General features: G+C 48.4%; 1 protein-coding gene across 1 annotated transcript in view; it reads right to left on the bottom strand.

Moving 5' to 3' along the window:
• Positions 1 to 14220, bottom strand: part of FLVCR2 (feline leukemia virus subgroup C cellular receptor family, member 2) — a 33160-nt gene that overhangs the window by 6940 nt on the left and 12000 nt on the right. Inside the window, exons 2-5 of the mRNA XM_010584004.1 lie at positions 11843 to 11984; positions 10435 to 10575; positions 5669 to 5736; positions 4772 to 4875 (exon numbers count right to left, since the gene is read on the bottom strand). Coding sequence (XP_010582306.1) covers positions 4772 to 4875; positions 5669 to 5736; positions 10435 to 10575; positions 11843 to 11984 — 455 coding nt within the window. The remainder of the gene's footprint in view (positions 1 to 4771; positions 4876 to 5668; positions 5737 to 10434; positions 10576 to 11842; positions 11985 to 14220) is intronic.

The raw sequence follows: 14220 nt of genomic DNA, 5'->3' as shown, positions 1-14220 counted from the left end.
AAACAAGGCCACAGGCTTGAGTGCTGTGAAAATCACACACCAGGAAGTGCCCTGAAGCCATGCACTGAACGGCTGCCTGCTCGCCACAGTCCCTAACTGGGACTTGAACAGACAGCCCTGAATGCAACTCCTGATATAGGAAATAGCCTCAAGCACACAAGCTGACTCGTGCTAAACCAGACTTTAGCAAGACCCTGCTGCCCAGAGCATACCAGTGATGACAAAAAAGGAGATGTAGTGCCCAGCAGTCCAGGACAGACCCAAAATTTTGAAAAGGGTTTAACTGAGACACAGGTAGACACTGGTGCATAGGGAAGCAAAGAAACCCCTGGGGAAAGACACCAAGGCAGGGTGTTTCTCAGGAAGCAGCCTTTGTCACCATGTTCACTAGAGGACAAAAAGAATGCTCCGTGGCCGTAGGGGCACCAGGGCATGGAATAATGCCCAGATTTGCTTGATAAGCCTCTTATCATAGCCATAAATATCTTACGGGAGAGATAAAAACACAAAGGAGGAGAAGCAGGTTCACAGAGGACATTTGCACAGCATTTCTGGTGTTTTTAGCAACCTGTTCCCATGATGGCCCTACAGGGACTGATGATTATCATTGTCTGGAACAGGTGCCACCAGTCTCCTTAACAGTCTGACTAGTGCAGTGAGTGCAGGCTGGAAGTTACACATTCTGCTATATCACCTTAGGACAACTGGGGCTAACCTACCTCTGTGTTCTGGGGTGTGGGAAGGAAGCTCAGTGCACTGATGCAGAAGCAGTGCTACAAAGGCACCAGCTGCCAAGTCTCTGCAGCAGAGCCAGAGGGAGATCTGTGAAGGAGCTGACATGCTTGTCACTTAGGTGAACCTAAGCTACCCTGACATTCATCTGCCCTCCCAGCCACATTCCCTACCCTTCTGAAGAGGCAGATTAAAGAGCTCACACAAGGGACTGTGAGAAAAAAAGAGACCTTGGTGAAAAAAGCTAGCCAGGGCCAGCACCAGCAGGGAACAGAACTGAAACAGAGAACGCAACTCCTGCTGTTCAGCCAACTCCAGAGGAGGAGTAAGGAACACATGGCCCAGCCCAGCCACGTCTCACAAGGTCACTTGGATGAGGAAAGCCAAAGGGACAGGACCAGACTCACAGGGGATTGGAGCTGCAAAAACACTGGAGTCAAGCAACATCTGAAGCAACAAATGAACAAGGGGTGGGGGGGAGGCCACAGCAACATGCCACAGCTTTAGCTGCTCACTAGGATGTTGTGTGCAGCTCCAGAGCGCTCTGCTGTATGGACTGGGATGACAGATGGCCTCCAAAGGCTTTGCCATGAGGATGGCACATTCCAGGCTGCACAAGACCCTGAACAAAGGCCTCGTCCCTATACTCCCAGAAGGATCTCACTGCTGAAGACACTGAGGTGTGAGATGCTAGAGAAGCGAAGAATTGGAGAGGGCTGGTTTGGTTTTCACTACCCCCTCATCCTTCAGCACTCAGTTTTATGCCACCTTCTTCCTGTATGAAGGTCACAAAAAAGGACAGCCTTGGTAAATTATTTATATAAGACATATGGCAAGACAAGGTGAAGACGTATCCACTCCACAAGGACTAACCTCGAAAAGGGCTACAACAAGAAGACCCAAACTGCAGGCCAGGCTAGGCTGAGAGAGCATGACCTTTCGATGGAAGAGACCCAAGTGCCCCATTCTCCAATATCCAAGTCTTTCCTCCCTCCCCCAAATGTTAACATACTTTGGGCCTGTACAGACCCAAGTTTAAAACACCACTTGGGGTCCTCTGCCTAGTCAATAGAGACAGATGGATATTTCTGACATCTTGCCTTACCGAGATGCAGCAATGACAGCAGAATGCGCTGTCTGGAACCAGCTGGACCTGAGGCTATGTGATCACTGCCCTTAAAAGCAGAGCATGGCCAAAGCGAAGTGCTGATTAATCCAGACTCCAAACCCCTGATTCTGAGCCAGACTCCCCTACAAATCCCAATGCACCCAGCAATCTCCAGATGTCACAACCCCATCTCTCCTCTGAACCAGGAACCTGAAGGGTGTACATGCAGCCCCACTTAACTTGATGTCAAAATGTGTTCCTTCAAAAGGGTAGGCTGTCCTCAGCAAGCCATCCCACCCACTGAGACAGCTCCAGTTCTGGGACCTCTTGCTTGTCACAATGTAACTCACATATTTGTATGGGACAAATCTGCACCTGCTAATTCCAGAAATAAGAACAGTGCAGGGGCTGCTGCAGGGACTCACCTGCCAAATAAAAGCAAGGCCTGAGTATGACAGATGGGGAAAGCCTGACTTAGCACAGCCTCATCCTTTCAAGGAACTGCTGATGGGACAGTAAAGATCAAACACGCATGTAGAGCTCTGCAATTCCTTCTCTTATTAACTTCCCCCTTGTCCTGGTTTCAGCTGGGATGTAGTTAGCTGTCTTCCTAGTAGCTGGTACAGTGCTATGTTTTGAGTTCAGTATGTGAAGAATGTTGATAACACTGATGTTTTCAGTTGTTGCTCAGCAGTGTTTAGACTACAGTCAAGGATTTTTCAGCTTCTCATGCCCAGCCAGGGCACCTGACCCAAACTGGCCAACAGTGTATTCCATACCATGTGACGTCCCATCTAGTTTAGGAACTGGGAAGTGGGGGGGCAGGGATTCGCCGCTTGGGGACTGGCTGGGTGTCGGTCGGCGGGTGGTGAGCAATTGCCCTGCGCATCATTTGTACATTCCAATCCTTTTATTACTACTGTTGTCATTTTATTAGTGTTATCATTATCATTATTAGTCTCTTCTTTTCTGTTCTATTAAATCGTTCTTATCTCAACCCAGGAGTTTTACTTCTTTTCCTGATTTTCTCCCCCATCCCACTGGATGGGGGGGGAGTGAGTGAGCGGCTGCGTGGTGCTTAGTTGCTGGCTGGGGTTAAACCACGACACCCCTACTCCCCTCAATCACAGCTGGATGCCATTCATTTGCTTCCCTCTCTCTCTCCAAGCTGACTAAAAAAAGGACTTGACATCTTTCCTTCCTGATTTTCATGTGCTTACCATTTCGTTCCTGACACTATTTGAGCAGCGGAGGGAAGGGGGAGGGTAGCTACCTAGAACATCTGGCATCTTGACAGTTTTCTTAAATAGACTTTTAAATGGGGCTAAATAAAGACTTTGTAGCACTCAGAAAAATTTTGCTAGTTCCACAGAAATCCACTTTGTGAGCTGCACTGGAGAACAAATTCTTAGCAGTGCTTTTCCTCACCAAAGGCTAAATCTATCCCCAGATAGTCCCTGGGATCTGTAGGATAAATTCCATGGGTGGTATAGCCCTATTTTTCTGCACTCTCAGCCAGCTCTGCTCACCTCTGTGGTCACTCCAAGCAAGCAGGAGCAGTGAAACAAATCCAGGAATCATTGTTTTTTTCCCCCTCTCCCATTCTGCCAAATTTCAAGTCCCAGCTCTGCCTGGTGAGCCACAAAGCCTTTGTACTGCAACCTAGCTCCACTGAGGAAGAATCGGAAAGACCATTGGCCCTAGCAGTGCAAGTTGAGGCTACCTTACCACTAGCCTGGGGCTGGAAAGAGACACAAGTTACATTGCAGAGTTAGCTAGTGCAGTTCATAACAGCTATGTTGCTATTTCCCAGGGCTGCCAAATGAGAACTACTCAGTGGCACACAATGATCTAGAAACAGCAACAAGCAACCTGCCAGTCTCTGTATTAGACATCTGCTCCTCTTTCCCAGCACCCCAGGAGTCCTCAGCTACCATTCTTTCTTATTAGAGAAGCCCATTTCCTCTCCATTTTTGATCCCTGTACTTGACAGCTAGGGCCAGAGGCTACTTCAGAAGATGCAAGCCCACAGCTAGCCAGATTCATCTAAGCTGCCCACAATGACAATGTGCTTTTCTGGTCAAGATACCAGGTAGGATAATGGCAGTGGGACTCCCCCTGGTGAAAAGCTGCTGCAAGGAAAAGAACTCCAAAGTTACCTTCAGCTCATCATGAGCACACCACCAGTAAAGCCCCCTCTCACCCAACCTGCTCAGACAACAGGTTGTAGCACAGTTCTCAAAGCCAGCAGGGAAACTTAAAAGTTGATTACACAGACCCCAACATAAAACAGGAGAGGCACTCTCCATCCCCCAGGACACCCTACAGAGGTCTGTCAGGGAGATCTGAGTTCTTGAGGACTGGGAGCTGCAGGACACCTGAAGACTCTTAGCTGTCCCTTTGCAGACGGCAGGGTATGCTGGCCAGATCTGCCTTCCCAACCACCAGGGAGCAAACCCAAAATCGTCTACCCACAATCCCAATACCCCTTATGTCTGCCTTAAATACAGCAACGCGCCCTCACACAATGCCTCTGGGCACTGGATTCAATGCGCCTTTCATTAAGCCTGACAAAGATTCACAGAAGCTGGTTTGTAAGGGCTGAGAAATGGTTTGGTACAGTCTTGATTCTCCGTGTGCCAAGAACTCTCTCATGCCTGACAAAGCAGCTGCTGGGCCATCTCATCCTCTCCCTGTGCCTCCCTAGGGACCACTAGCACCAGACCTTGTATGGGCCCAATGCAGACTAACACACAGCTCCAAACTTCACTTTAGACTATCTGGATTTTAAAGAACCATATTTTTTTCCTACAAACCTTCCCAATGATTGAGTCCCTGGACTGCCAAGTTCCAACTGCACAGGGTTGCTCCTTGCACAGTATGGGGGAAGAGCACAGTCAAACCTGTTGCAGAGGCAAACAAGGGACTTACTTGTAGGTTTTGGTTCTGTCCAACCAGATGCCAGAGATCAGAGCCCCGACCATCCCCGACAGTATAATGGTGAGTCCAATCCTGCCAGCATTCACCTCCTCCCCCTGTGGTGAGACACACACACACACTCACACAAATGCAGGAGCCAAATCATACCCAACAAGAAGCAAAGTGCAGAGAACACGGAGCGGAAGAGACACCAAAGTTAGTGTCCCATACATGTCTTCTGCTGGTAACACACTAACCAGAACTAGCCTTTGCAAGAACACTTTTGGGCCCACTATGAGCCAATGCAGTGCCCTATTCTGGCCCATGAAGAAAAGTGGTTTGGCACTTCTCTCTGAGCCAGACTAGAGAAAAAAGTGAGCACTGGGAGCGTGAACAGACACGTTCAGAGGAGTCAGCATAAACCCTGTGAAGCCTGCTGTCTGGTATTAGGATTTGGGCCAGATCGACCAGGAAATATTGGGACCCACTATAAGGCAGCACAGAAGGGAGCCCTCTGGCACGCAGCCCCAGCAGTAAGCTCTACAGTAGCTCAGCTACTGAGGCACCCCACCCTTCTGCCACCAGAGCATGAGTGTGGGCAGCCTCCTAGTACAGATGTCCCAGTAGAAATCACTGTCAGGAACAGGGTGGAGGCTATTGCTGGAAGAATTTCTCAGAAGAAAATGCTGCCATTTAGGGTGTAAAGGAGCTGTCTTTGCTAGAGCTCGCCAGCTTTTGCACAAGGTGGTGTAAAGAACTAAAAGAACCATTGCTCTCCTGCCAGCCAGCCACCTCGTGCCAGAGCCAGCCAAAAGTGCTGTGGCATTGCATTTCTTACAGACTCTCCTTTGGCAGCCAGCTCTGGAGAACAGCAAGCATCAGAGGGCCATGATGGTTGGATGCACTTACTGGGTAGTGATGGATCACCATGCGGTTCAGCAGAGTGGACAGGGCGTAGAAGCAACCTGTATTCAGACCTGAGAGGGGGATAAAAATGCAGCACATTCAGAGACTGCTACTCTCCTGCTGGGTAGTGAAAGGGTAGAAATGCAGAAAGAGAGAGAGAGATCTTTGGGAGCAGCGATCCATAACAAGGCTGCCAGTCTCAGGAGAGCCAGCCAGACTGGCTAGACATAGGTTACTGAAAGAAATGCAGACGAAAGACAGCCAGATCTCAGCATGCAGGAGGAAGCACCCTGCAGTTTCAGGATGGTTCTTACCTGAGCAGCTAAAGGAAGGGCTGTGCATATTTCTGGTACTGAAAGGTCTTGCAAGTCCTTCATAGGGTCTCAGCCCTCCCTCACAGCCAGATCCATCTTTAGCATTGCAGTTTTCTCCTCCCCCCAGTCAAGGTAAAATACTAGAAAAGCACCCGCCTCAGCATCACACCTTTAACAAGGACCTGGGATTCAATTAACACCAGTGCCATTGACCTGTGTGGTTTCCTTCTAGAGAAGAGCCTGATAGCACCCTCCCTGCTGAGAGCCAGTAAAAAACACCCTCTCCAAGCCAAGAAATACCAGAAGGCAAGTAGGAGCAGAGCCAGTGGTGAAGCACAGACAGCACTTCCCCCAGGCACCTGGTGTGTGTGTCTGCATGGGAGAAGTCTTGCATTTTAAAAGATATCACTGAAGCCTGAAAAAAAAAAACAACCCAACTGTGAAAGTAATTGTCTTTCTGAAAGGGAAGTTAGATTAACTGTTAGAGGCATCAGCCACCTGGTGAAGGTTTCTCAGTATCACCCAAGGTGAGAATGGAAACCGTTGGGGTGATACTGGTCAAGCCCCATTCAGACACTGCTCCAGCTTACAGGCAGCTCTGGTTGAATTAAACGCCTTCCCAAAGGGCACAAAACCCAAGAGCTTTGCTTATAGTAGACAAGAACATCCAGATGGGCGCTGGACCAGCAGTACCGCAACGGCTACACTCTCACCTTGGGCGATACTGAGAAACCTCCCCCAGGTGGATGAGGTCTGTAACAGTCAGCACAACTTTCTTCTCAGAAAGTCATTTACATTTGCAGTTAGTTTCTCTTCAAGGCTTCAGTGATCCTGATGGGGGGAGGGATGGAGACACAGATTTCACCACTGCAGCTCACACATCTATAGGCTTCATAAGGAGGCACAGGTTTAAAAATTGGCACAGATGCCTGAAATCCTGACAGAACAGATACATGTCGAGTTCCTACTTCCTACTTTTCCTCTTTCAGCTAAAAGCAGAAACATCACAATACATGATACAGAAGTGCAGTCTAGCAGGAAGAGCTTTGACAAAGGAAACAAAACCCTGAGCTCCCCTAACCCTGAAGTCCTCAGTGATCCTGCGCCTAGCCCACTCCTCCACTCGGACACTGGACACCCGTTGCCCTACACAGCTCGGGAAGCACTCTGAGAAGCCACAATATTGGCAGCTAGAGGGGACATCACACTTGCTTCACATGCCATCTCTGACAACATTAACCAGAGCTCACTCCACAGCTTCGTGGCACAGAGAACAGATGGAAGAATCTTATGCAGGTGATCCCAAATAAGCCAACTGCCTGTGACAACACTCCCTGCTCCAAAAGCACGTGTCAAAAGGTTACAGTAGAGGCTAGTAAGCTGAGTGACTTGCTCTTTAGGCAGGAGGAATCCACCCAATCCTTTCGAAGAGTTACTCGGAAAGGCTGGAAACTCCAGCAGGACCAGCAGCCAGAGCAGGGGGAGAACAATTGAGGATCCCACAGCAAGGAGGCGCCCTTGAAAGCCATCTTTTTGCAACACTTGGCTATGGCAGAACAGCCCACAAGAGCCTCATTCAGCTTCATCCTATCTCCACCTCTGGAGCACCCTGCTCACTAGGAGACAACACAAACTGCAGTGCCAGGACATGGGGGAGTGTAGCAGATCTGCCCACTACTGCTTCACTTCAAAGCTGGGCATAAACATAGACCAGTCATCTGTGTACCCCTACTTCTCACCCAGCCAAGAGGACAGCAGCCTTGTGGGGACAGCCAGATGCTGCTCTGGTAGCTGATGCTGTCACTAGACCAGCTTCACAGCAGCTCTGCGATGCATGTGATTTCCAAGAGAGAGAAGGGCCCCTGAGCCCAAGCTGGGCAGAAAGCAATGCAGAGTTGGCAGCAACACTTGGCACCAGAGTCAGGCAAAATATTCTGAGAATCAAGACAATGTGCTGAATTTGCATTTGTGAGGGCTGGCAAAAGTTGTAGGCATTTCACATGTCACAGTTGCTCAGCAAAGTTTCTCGGTGAATTACAGCTGTTTGAATGCCAATAAAACAGGCAAGGGCTGTTTCCAATGGGGCAGTGCCCATTTGCCCACACAGATAAGGAAAAACAGAACTAGTAGCTGGGAGCAGGACATCTGAAGGTCCAGCCCCACCTGATTCATTAGCTAGTTACCATGGTTTGCTTGTAACGTACTGTAGAAGAACATCTTTGAGATGTCACCATGTCTCATCTATTTTACAGAGGCCAGAAAGGGGAAGTTTATTGCCTACAGCTCTAAAAGGAGCCCTTCTTAAGCCTCAGACTAGAACTGAAGTCTTCTATAGCTAAGCAGCCTATTGCCTACATGCCAGACTATTGGTCTCCCTCTTCTTCACCCTTGTCATCCTCCAGGCCAATGGTTCCTTACGCAGATCGCACTGGCCCATCACCTTTGCAAATGCTGATTCTTTGGGGTTGTCTCATCACTCCCAGCCTTTCCCAGGCTTTCCTACCCTTTTCCTGCCTACTGCCTCCCAGTAGCAACATGCTTGCCAGTGCAGAGCCCAACCCAATAAACTCAAGAGCTTCTTAATGCCCACTCCATGTTATGCCCCAGCTTTACAGAAGCAATGTCAGCAGCCTTTGAGAAAAGGCTGTCTGAGGGTTTTCCTGAAAACCATAGCCACAGTGCCACCAATGTTTGCAGCACTGCAAGTCTTAGCACAGGAAAAGAGTTGGCAGTTGCTAGTAATATCAAGACCTTAGAGGTCTGCAGACCTGTTCTGACCTGGCATCATGTAAGGGCCCCCATTCTTTCTACAGCCAGGGGAGATGAACAAGCAGCAGGTTTCCCCCTCTCTCCCCTGACACACACTATGCTAATAAAAAAGCTAAGAGAGACTGCAGGTTATCTTTGTGTTAGCTAAGGAGGATCACTCTGTTGCACTCATGTGGCAGCAGATGTCTTAAATCTTTGCCAACATAACTTTTGACTTGAATAGGAAAAAGTGTCCCCATTTTAAAGCCGGACTAGTTAAAAAAAAAAAAGAAGTTTCACTGCATAGTTCCCTCTCTGAGTAACAGTCACCATCTCAAGTCAAGCTGGAGATTGACGTGAGGCTGACACAAAGAGGAACAGAATAAATGCACAGACCAGTAGGAAGAGAGACATAATTATGAGCCTCTGAACAGCCTTTCCACATTGTTTCTGACTGCCAGAAGGGAATTATCCCAGGCAGGTCAGATTCTAAACATGCTCTTCGTACTGAGAGCCCTCCTCTCTCCTCTACAACTTGTTCACGCGTATTAGAACAAATACTTTCCACTTTCTTTTCCCGGAAGGGTAAGTGCAAACTGAGCAGATAACATAATCCAACTTTTAGACACAGTCTGCCTGACAGTTTTTTCTGTCTCCACTTTCTGAGAGAACATCATGTACCAAAAAAAAAAAAAAAAACAACCTAGCAGCTGCAATGCAAACCAGCAGAGCTTAAGGGCGATCCAAGAGGGGCATTTCTAGAAGACTACTGGACTGAGAAGGGAGAAGAGATTTCAACAACTCCAAAGACTGTTAGCACCCTCAGCAGGTACAAAGCCACCATCTCACTCTCTCCAACCTGGCTACTCGCCCCTTTAGGCACGCTGCTGGCAGAACTGCAGAACTTCCAGCACTATTTAACTTTCCCCCTTGAGGAGCTTCCACAGCAAGCTGGTAGGAAGTGAGGACAGAACTCCCTGCCGACTAGCTGGCTACAGTATACCCTATTATGCAGCCAGGCATAGACCGCAATGGCCTTTCTGCTAAAGAGGAAAATACTTTTCCATATGACAATTCAGCATCAGGAACAGATTCAACACATCACACTGCCCTCAGAGAAACAGACCAAGACTGCTAAAGAGAAGCAAGCAGCAAACCCAGTGTGCAAGGAGAGATGGCAAAATAAGATGTTCTCCAATCCTTCCTTCCGTTTGCTTCATAGGGACTGCCAAGGAAGTGACACAGCCTGTATATCTACATGCTCCACATGACCTCCACTGGCAGCCATACCCTTGCTTGGGAAATTACTTTCACTCAGTGCTGCGACTTGCACTCAGACACAGCTCCGTGTATTTCTTAGGTAAGCACTTAGATTAGTTCATTGCAGGTAACTAACTGACTAGAAAAAAAGACAACAGGATAAGGAAATCCCCTGAACAGAAAACAGTCCAAGACTGGGAGAACAGTAGTGGAGGCATATTATCCTCTGTGTGCTTCCCTTGCTTTTGTTCTTCCCTAGGCCTTTGCTTGTAACCACTGCTGGAGATTACTGGGCTAGAAGGATTCCTGGTCTGTGGCAGCACAGCTATCCTTATGCTCTCCTAGAAAAACTCAGGCCAGTTACTGCCCCAGCAGAGCACGGAGAGGGAAGGAGGAGCTAAGCATGTCTAGCAGTGATAACTGCAGAGAGGAAAGGCCAGACCTTACCGTAAGTGACCATAAGCAGCAAAAAGTTGCCATTGCGGAGCAGACAGAGGATTGATTGCACGTAGGAATACTCCTCTGTTGGTCTTGACCGGATCAAGGCCTGAGCTCGGCTCGGAGGGTATGGGGGCTTCTCCTTAAAGACTGAAACCAGATACAAAATACACCTGTTTGTAAATGGTGCAATCAGGGAGCCTGAGCACACACTGTGGGTAGAGCCATTTGAGGGATGGCAGAGGGGCTAGTAAAACCAAGTATACAAAACACACCATTGTCCTTAAGCTTTGATTTCCATGCATGAGCTTATCCAGGACCAGGAATGAAGAGGGTTTCTCCAACAATAACGCCTGCCACTGGGGAAACACCTTGCCGTCAATTAGCTTTTTGTGTAGGCGGTGTCTGGCAGCAACAAAAGAGTTCTCAGAACTAATAATGGCTTTGTCTCCAGGAGGGTGGCCAGCCAGCTGTGAAAGTGTTGCATGGAGTTACAAATGCAAAAGTGGAATGGGAAAAGCCAGCTTGCAAAGGTGGCCTGGAGCCCTGCAGTGCCCAGTGCCTAGAGAGCAATGACCCATGCCAGGTTTTATTTCAGTCCCAGCACTTCTTAGGCTGGCCAAGCCATCTGCTGTCCCTAACTAGCATTAAAGTAGCATCCAGAAAACCTGGTCGCAAGTGATACTGCTGTACCAGGTGCTAGACAGCCATTTTTGTACCTTGTCTATTCCCTGCCCCAGATTCTTTAAAGTCTACATGTGATTCAGCCACCAGGCAACATGAACAAGCTGGCAAGAGGAGCCTATAAAAAAAAAAAAAAAAATTACATGGAGTTCAGCAGACAAGCTCTGCTCTCCAGTGAGCCTGCCAATCTTTCATCCTAAAGATGTGGCTTCCACTTCACATGTTAAGCAGGCGAATTGCACCTCTGGTGTCCTGCTACTGTCCTTAATGCTTCCTTCTCTCCACTCATAACTGGTTACCTTTTTTTTTCCTGGGAACACCTTGTTCCTGTGATGCCATATAACCTGCCTCTTTCTCCCTACCCTTAAGAGATAGTCAGGTCTAAGACATAATCCAAGGCCCAGCACCCTGTTTGCAGGTAAGATGACTGTGAACCTTAGAAGATTTCTGTTGGCTTTTAAAGGACTTACTCATGCCAGGGTTTTATTACGCAGGCGATCAAAGAATGAAATGAACAATTTGACAGGCTCACTCACAACCTCTAGTACACCCCCCTACACGTGCTGTTCATCAAGGGCTTGAAGCAGCACAATATGGTATTGCATGACCCTGTCAGCTGTGTGCTAGGACACATCCCCAGATAACCTCCCCGGCCCATTTCCTAGCACACAGGCCCCTCACAGACAGAGGCTGATCTTCTCAGTCCCACCTATGTACACTCCCACCTCCTTACCTACGACAACCAGGATGAATAGGGCTGTTGCCACGCCCGCAGTTGCGAAGAACATGATGCTGATATGGTAGGCTAGCTTCTCCACATCCTCCACATTGGGAACCAGAACTGGAGGGACCAGAAAGCCCACAGCAATGCCGAGCTAAGCAGGAGAGAGAGGGAACACACAGAGGTGTGACATGGAACCCCAACACTGCCACCACCCCACAGCTAAGCCCCCTGATGCCCAGTAAGGGCTAACTGACCCTAATCCAATTTCACAACCAAGGTGAAAATCTTCTTTACCACCCAACAATTAAGAGATAAAAGTCAGCTACCCATTGCAATTAGACCATAAGAGAGGTCCCGCTATTGCACTCACAACTGTCAGGATATTCAAGGCAAGGTATTACAATAGAATTGAGCAGAATAAACACCTGCCTCCATCTAAGTGGAGGTCTTGCTTCCCTTGACCTCCCCCATGCATATATGTTCCTGTTCACGCACACATCCCACTCCTCATCTTGCACCTGCTCTGGTGCTGGCCTGATCACCTGATAATCGAATCTTGCTCATTAAAAATGGCAGAAAACAAACTGTCAAAACCCACCACAATTCTTTGCTGGGTTAATGAGTTGAACCAATTTATTTTCCAGCCAGACAAGCGCAAGGGCCGAGACAGAAACCTGCCCACTCCTAATGAGCGAGATATTAATCTGGCTCATCCACTTTATGACACTGTTTCCTATTGAGCCCCCTCCCAAGACAAGGCTCACCCTATGACTGCTAGGAGAACCTAGAAAAACATCAAGGTTGAGAGTGGAGGAAGTGCTGACAGCACATATCCTAAACATTGAGGTTGTGTGATGGGGCTTGACAACTGCCCCTGGATAAAATGCTTGGCTATGAAGGGCTGCAAGAAGAAACCCCTGCATCGCTGGCCTCTACTGTGCCGAGAGCCCCACATGTCCGGCTGAGGAGCTCCTGCAGTGGCAGCACATATTTTAGTGAGGATATTAGGGCTTTTAACTCCACAGCTATTTCTCCAGGACAGCAACAAGGAGCTGTAGCAGCACAGGCTTTGCCAAACTGGTAAGTGGGACTGACAGTGGCACAGACCTTCAGTGCCACCCTCAAATGGGAGAGAGAAGAGAAGAAATAACTGCTTTGGTGCTTAGGAGCACACTCTTCTTTTCATGAAGTGGGAACCAAAATGCACTCAGCACATTCATGAGCACTCTAAACACAAGAGGAGCCTGTGAAAGCCACTTTTCCCCCCTTTGTGTTTCACTGTTTGTGGGTGCATTTCAATCACCGTTTGGTTCCCAAGCACTGTGTGTTTACCTGTTCCCCTGGCCCTTCCCAGTACCTGCAGCCCTCTCAGACATCAGAAAAAGAGCCATGCTCAAGCTCAGCTCTTGCTTGCTCTCAAGGCTCTGCACACCCACCCATTTGGGGCAAAAGCAATGTTTTGTTTAGCAACACCCTCATTTTTGCTATTTCCTGATTTAAGCCTGTGTTTGCTGTTGTGGACAGTGACAAGGCACACACAAGAGCCTCCAGTAGGTGGAAGGAGTGAGAAAGCACCCAAGAAAGAGACATGCCAGGTGGCCATGCAGCCATTCTCATCCTTGCTTGAAACAGAGATTTCCAATCTCTTTTGCAGGCATGTACCATTCGCCCGGAGACAGAAAAGTGCTAACAGTACCAGAACAGCGCTAGCTGAACCAATACAGACTAGCAGCATAAAAAAAATCCCACCCCCAGTGGTTATTTATGCTACACCAATACAGCCTCTATAGAGCCACTGCTCTCATCACACTAAGAGGGAGGAGTATGCAAAACATGGAGATGAGAATACAGTCAAATTAAGCCCGTTGCATTTACTGTTTCCTTATAGGAAACAATGGATCAATAGGAATCAATTAGCATCACCATGACCCGTTGTCGTTGTCGCAGGATAATGGGCTGGAGAGGATAGTGTTTTATGCCTCAGTGATGAATGAACAGCAGGAAGACAGCACCACTAGCCAACCGCTGCCCTACAGAAGGATTCTGCAGTGCTCAATGTCTTCATAGTCCCTAGAAAGAGTCTATAAGTATGGAAAGCAAGGACTAAGAAAGGCAAGGACTATGCTGCTCATAAACCACATCCAAGCATGACAGCATACAGAGCAGAACGACCCAGGAGCCCTGTAACCCAGGCATGAGCTCAGACACATTGCCTGGGCTGCCTTCTAGCAAAAACTCCTTGTGCTTTCCGCATGCTTCCTCTGTCACATATCCATGTTTCTGGGATGCTGATTAACTCATTTTGGAAGACCCACTCATAGGCCAGGATCAAGATCACAGAACAAATACACTTCAGGTGCTATATCTGGTAGTTGGGATAAAAATCA

This window comes from Haliaeetus leucocephalus, unplaced genomic scaffold, assembly GCF_000737465.1.
Source record: "Haliaeetus leucocephalus isolate CR32 unplaced genomic scaffold, Haliaeetus_leucocephalus-4.0 Scaffold932, whole genome shotgun sequence".
NCBI lineage: Eukaryota > Metazoa > Chordata > Aves > Accipitriformes > Accipitridae > Haliaeetus > Haliaeetus leucocephalus.
This window is presented reverse-complemented; position numbering and strand designations above follow the sequence as displayed.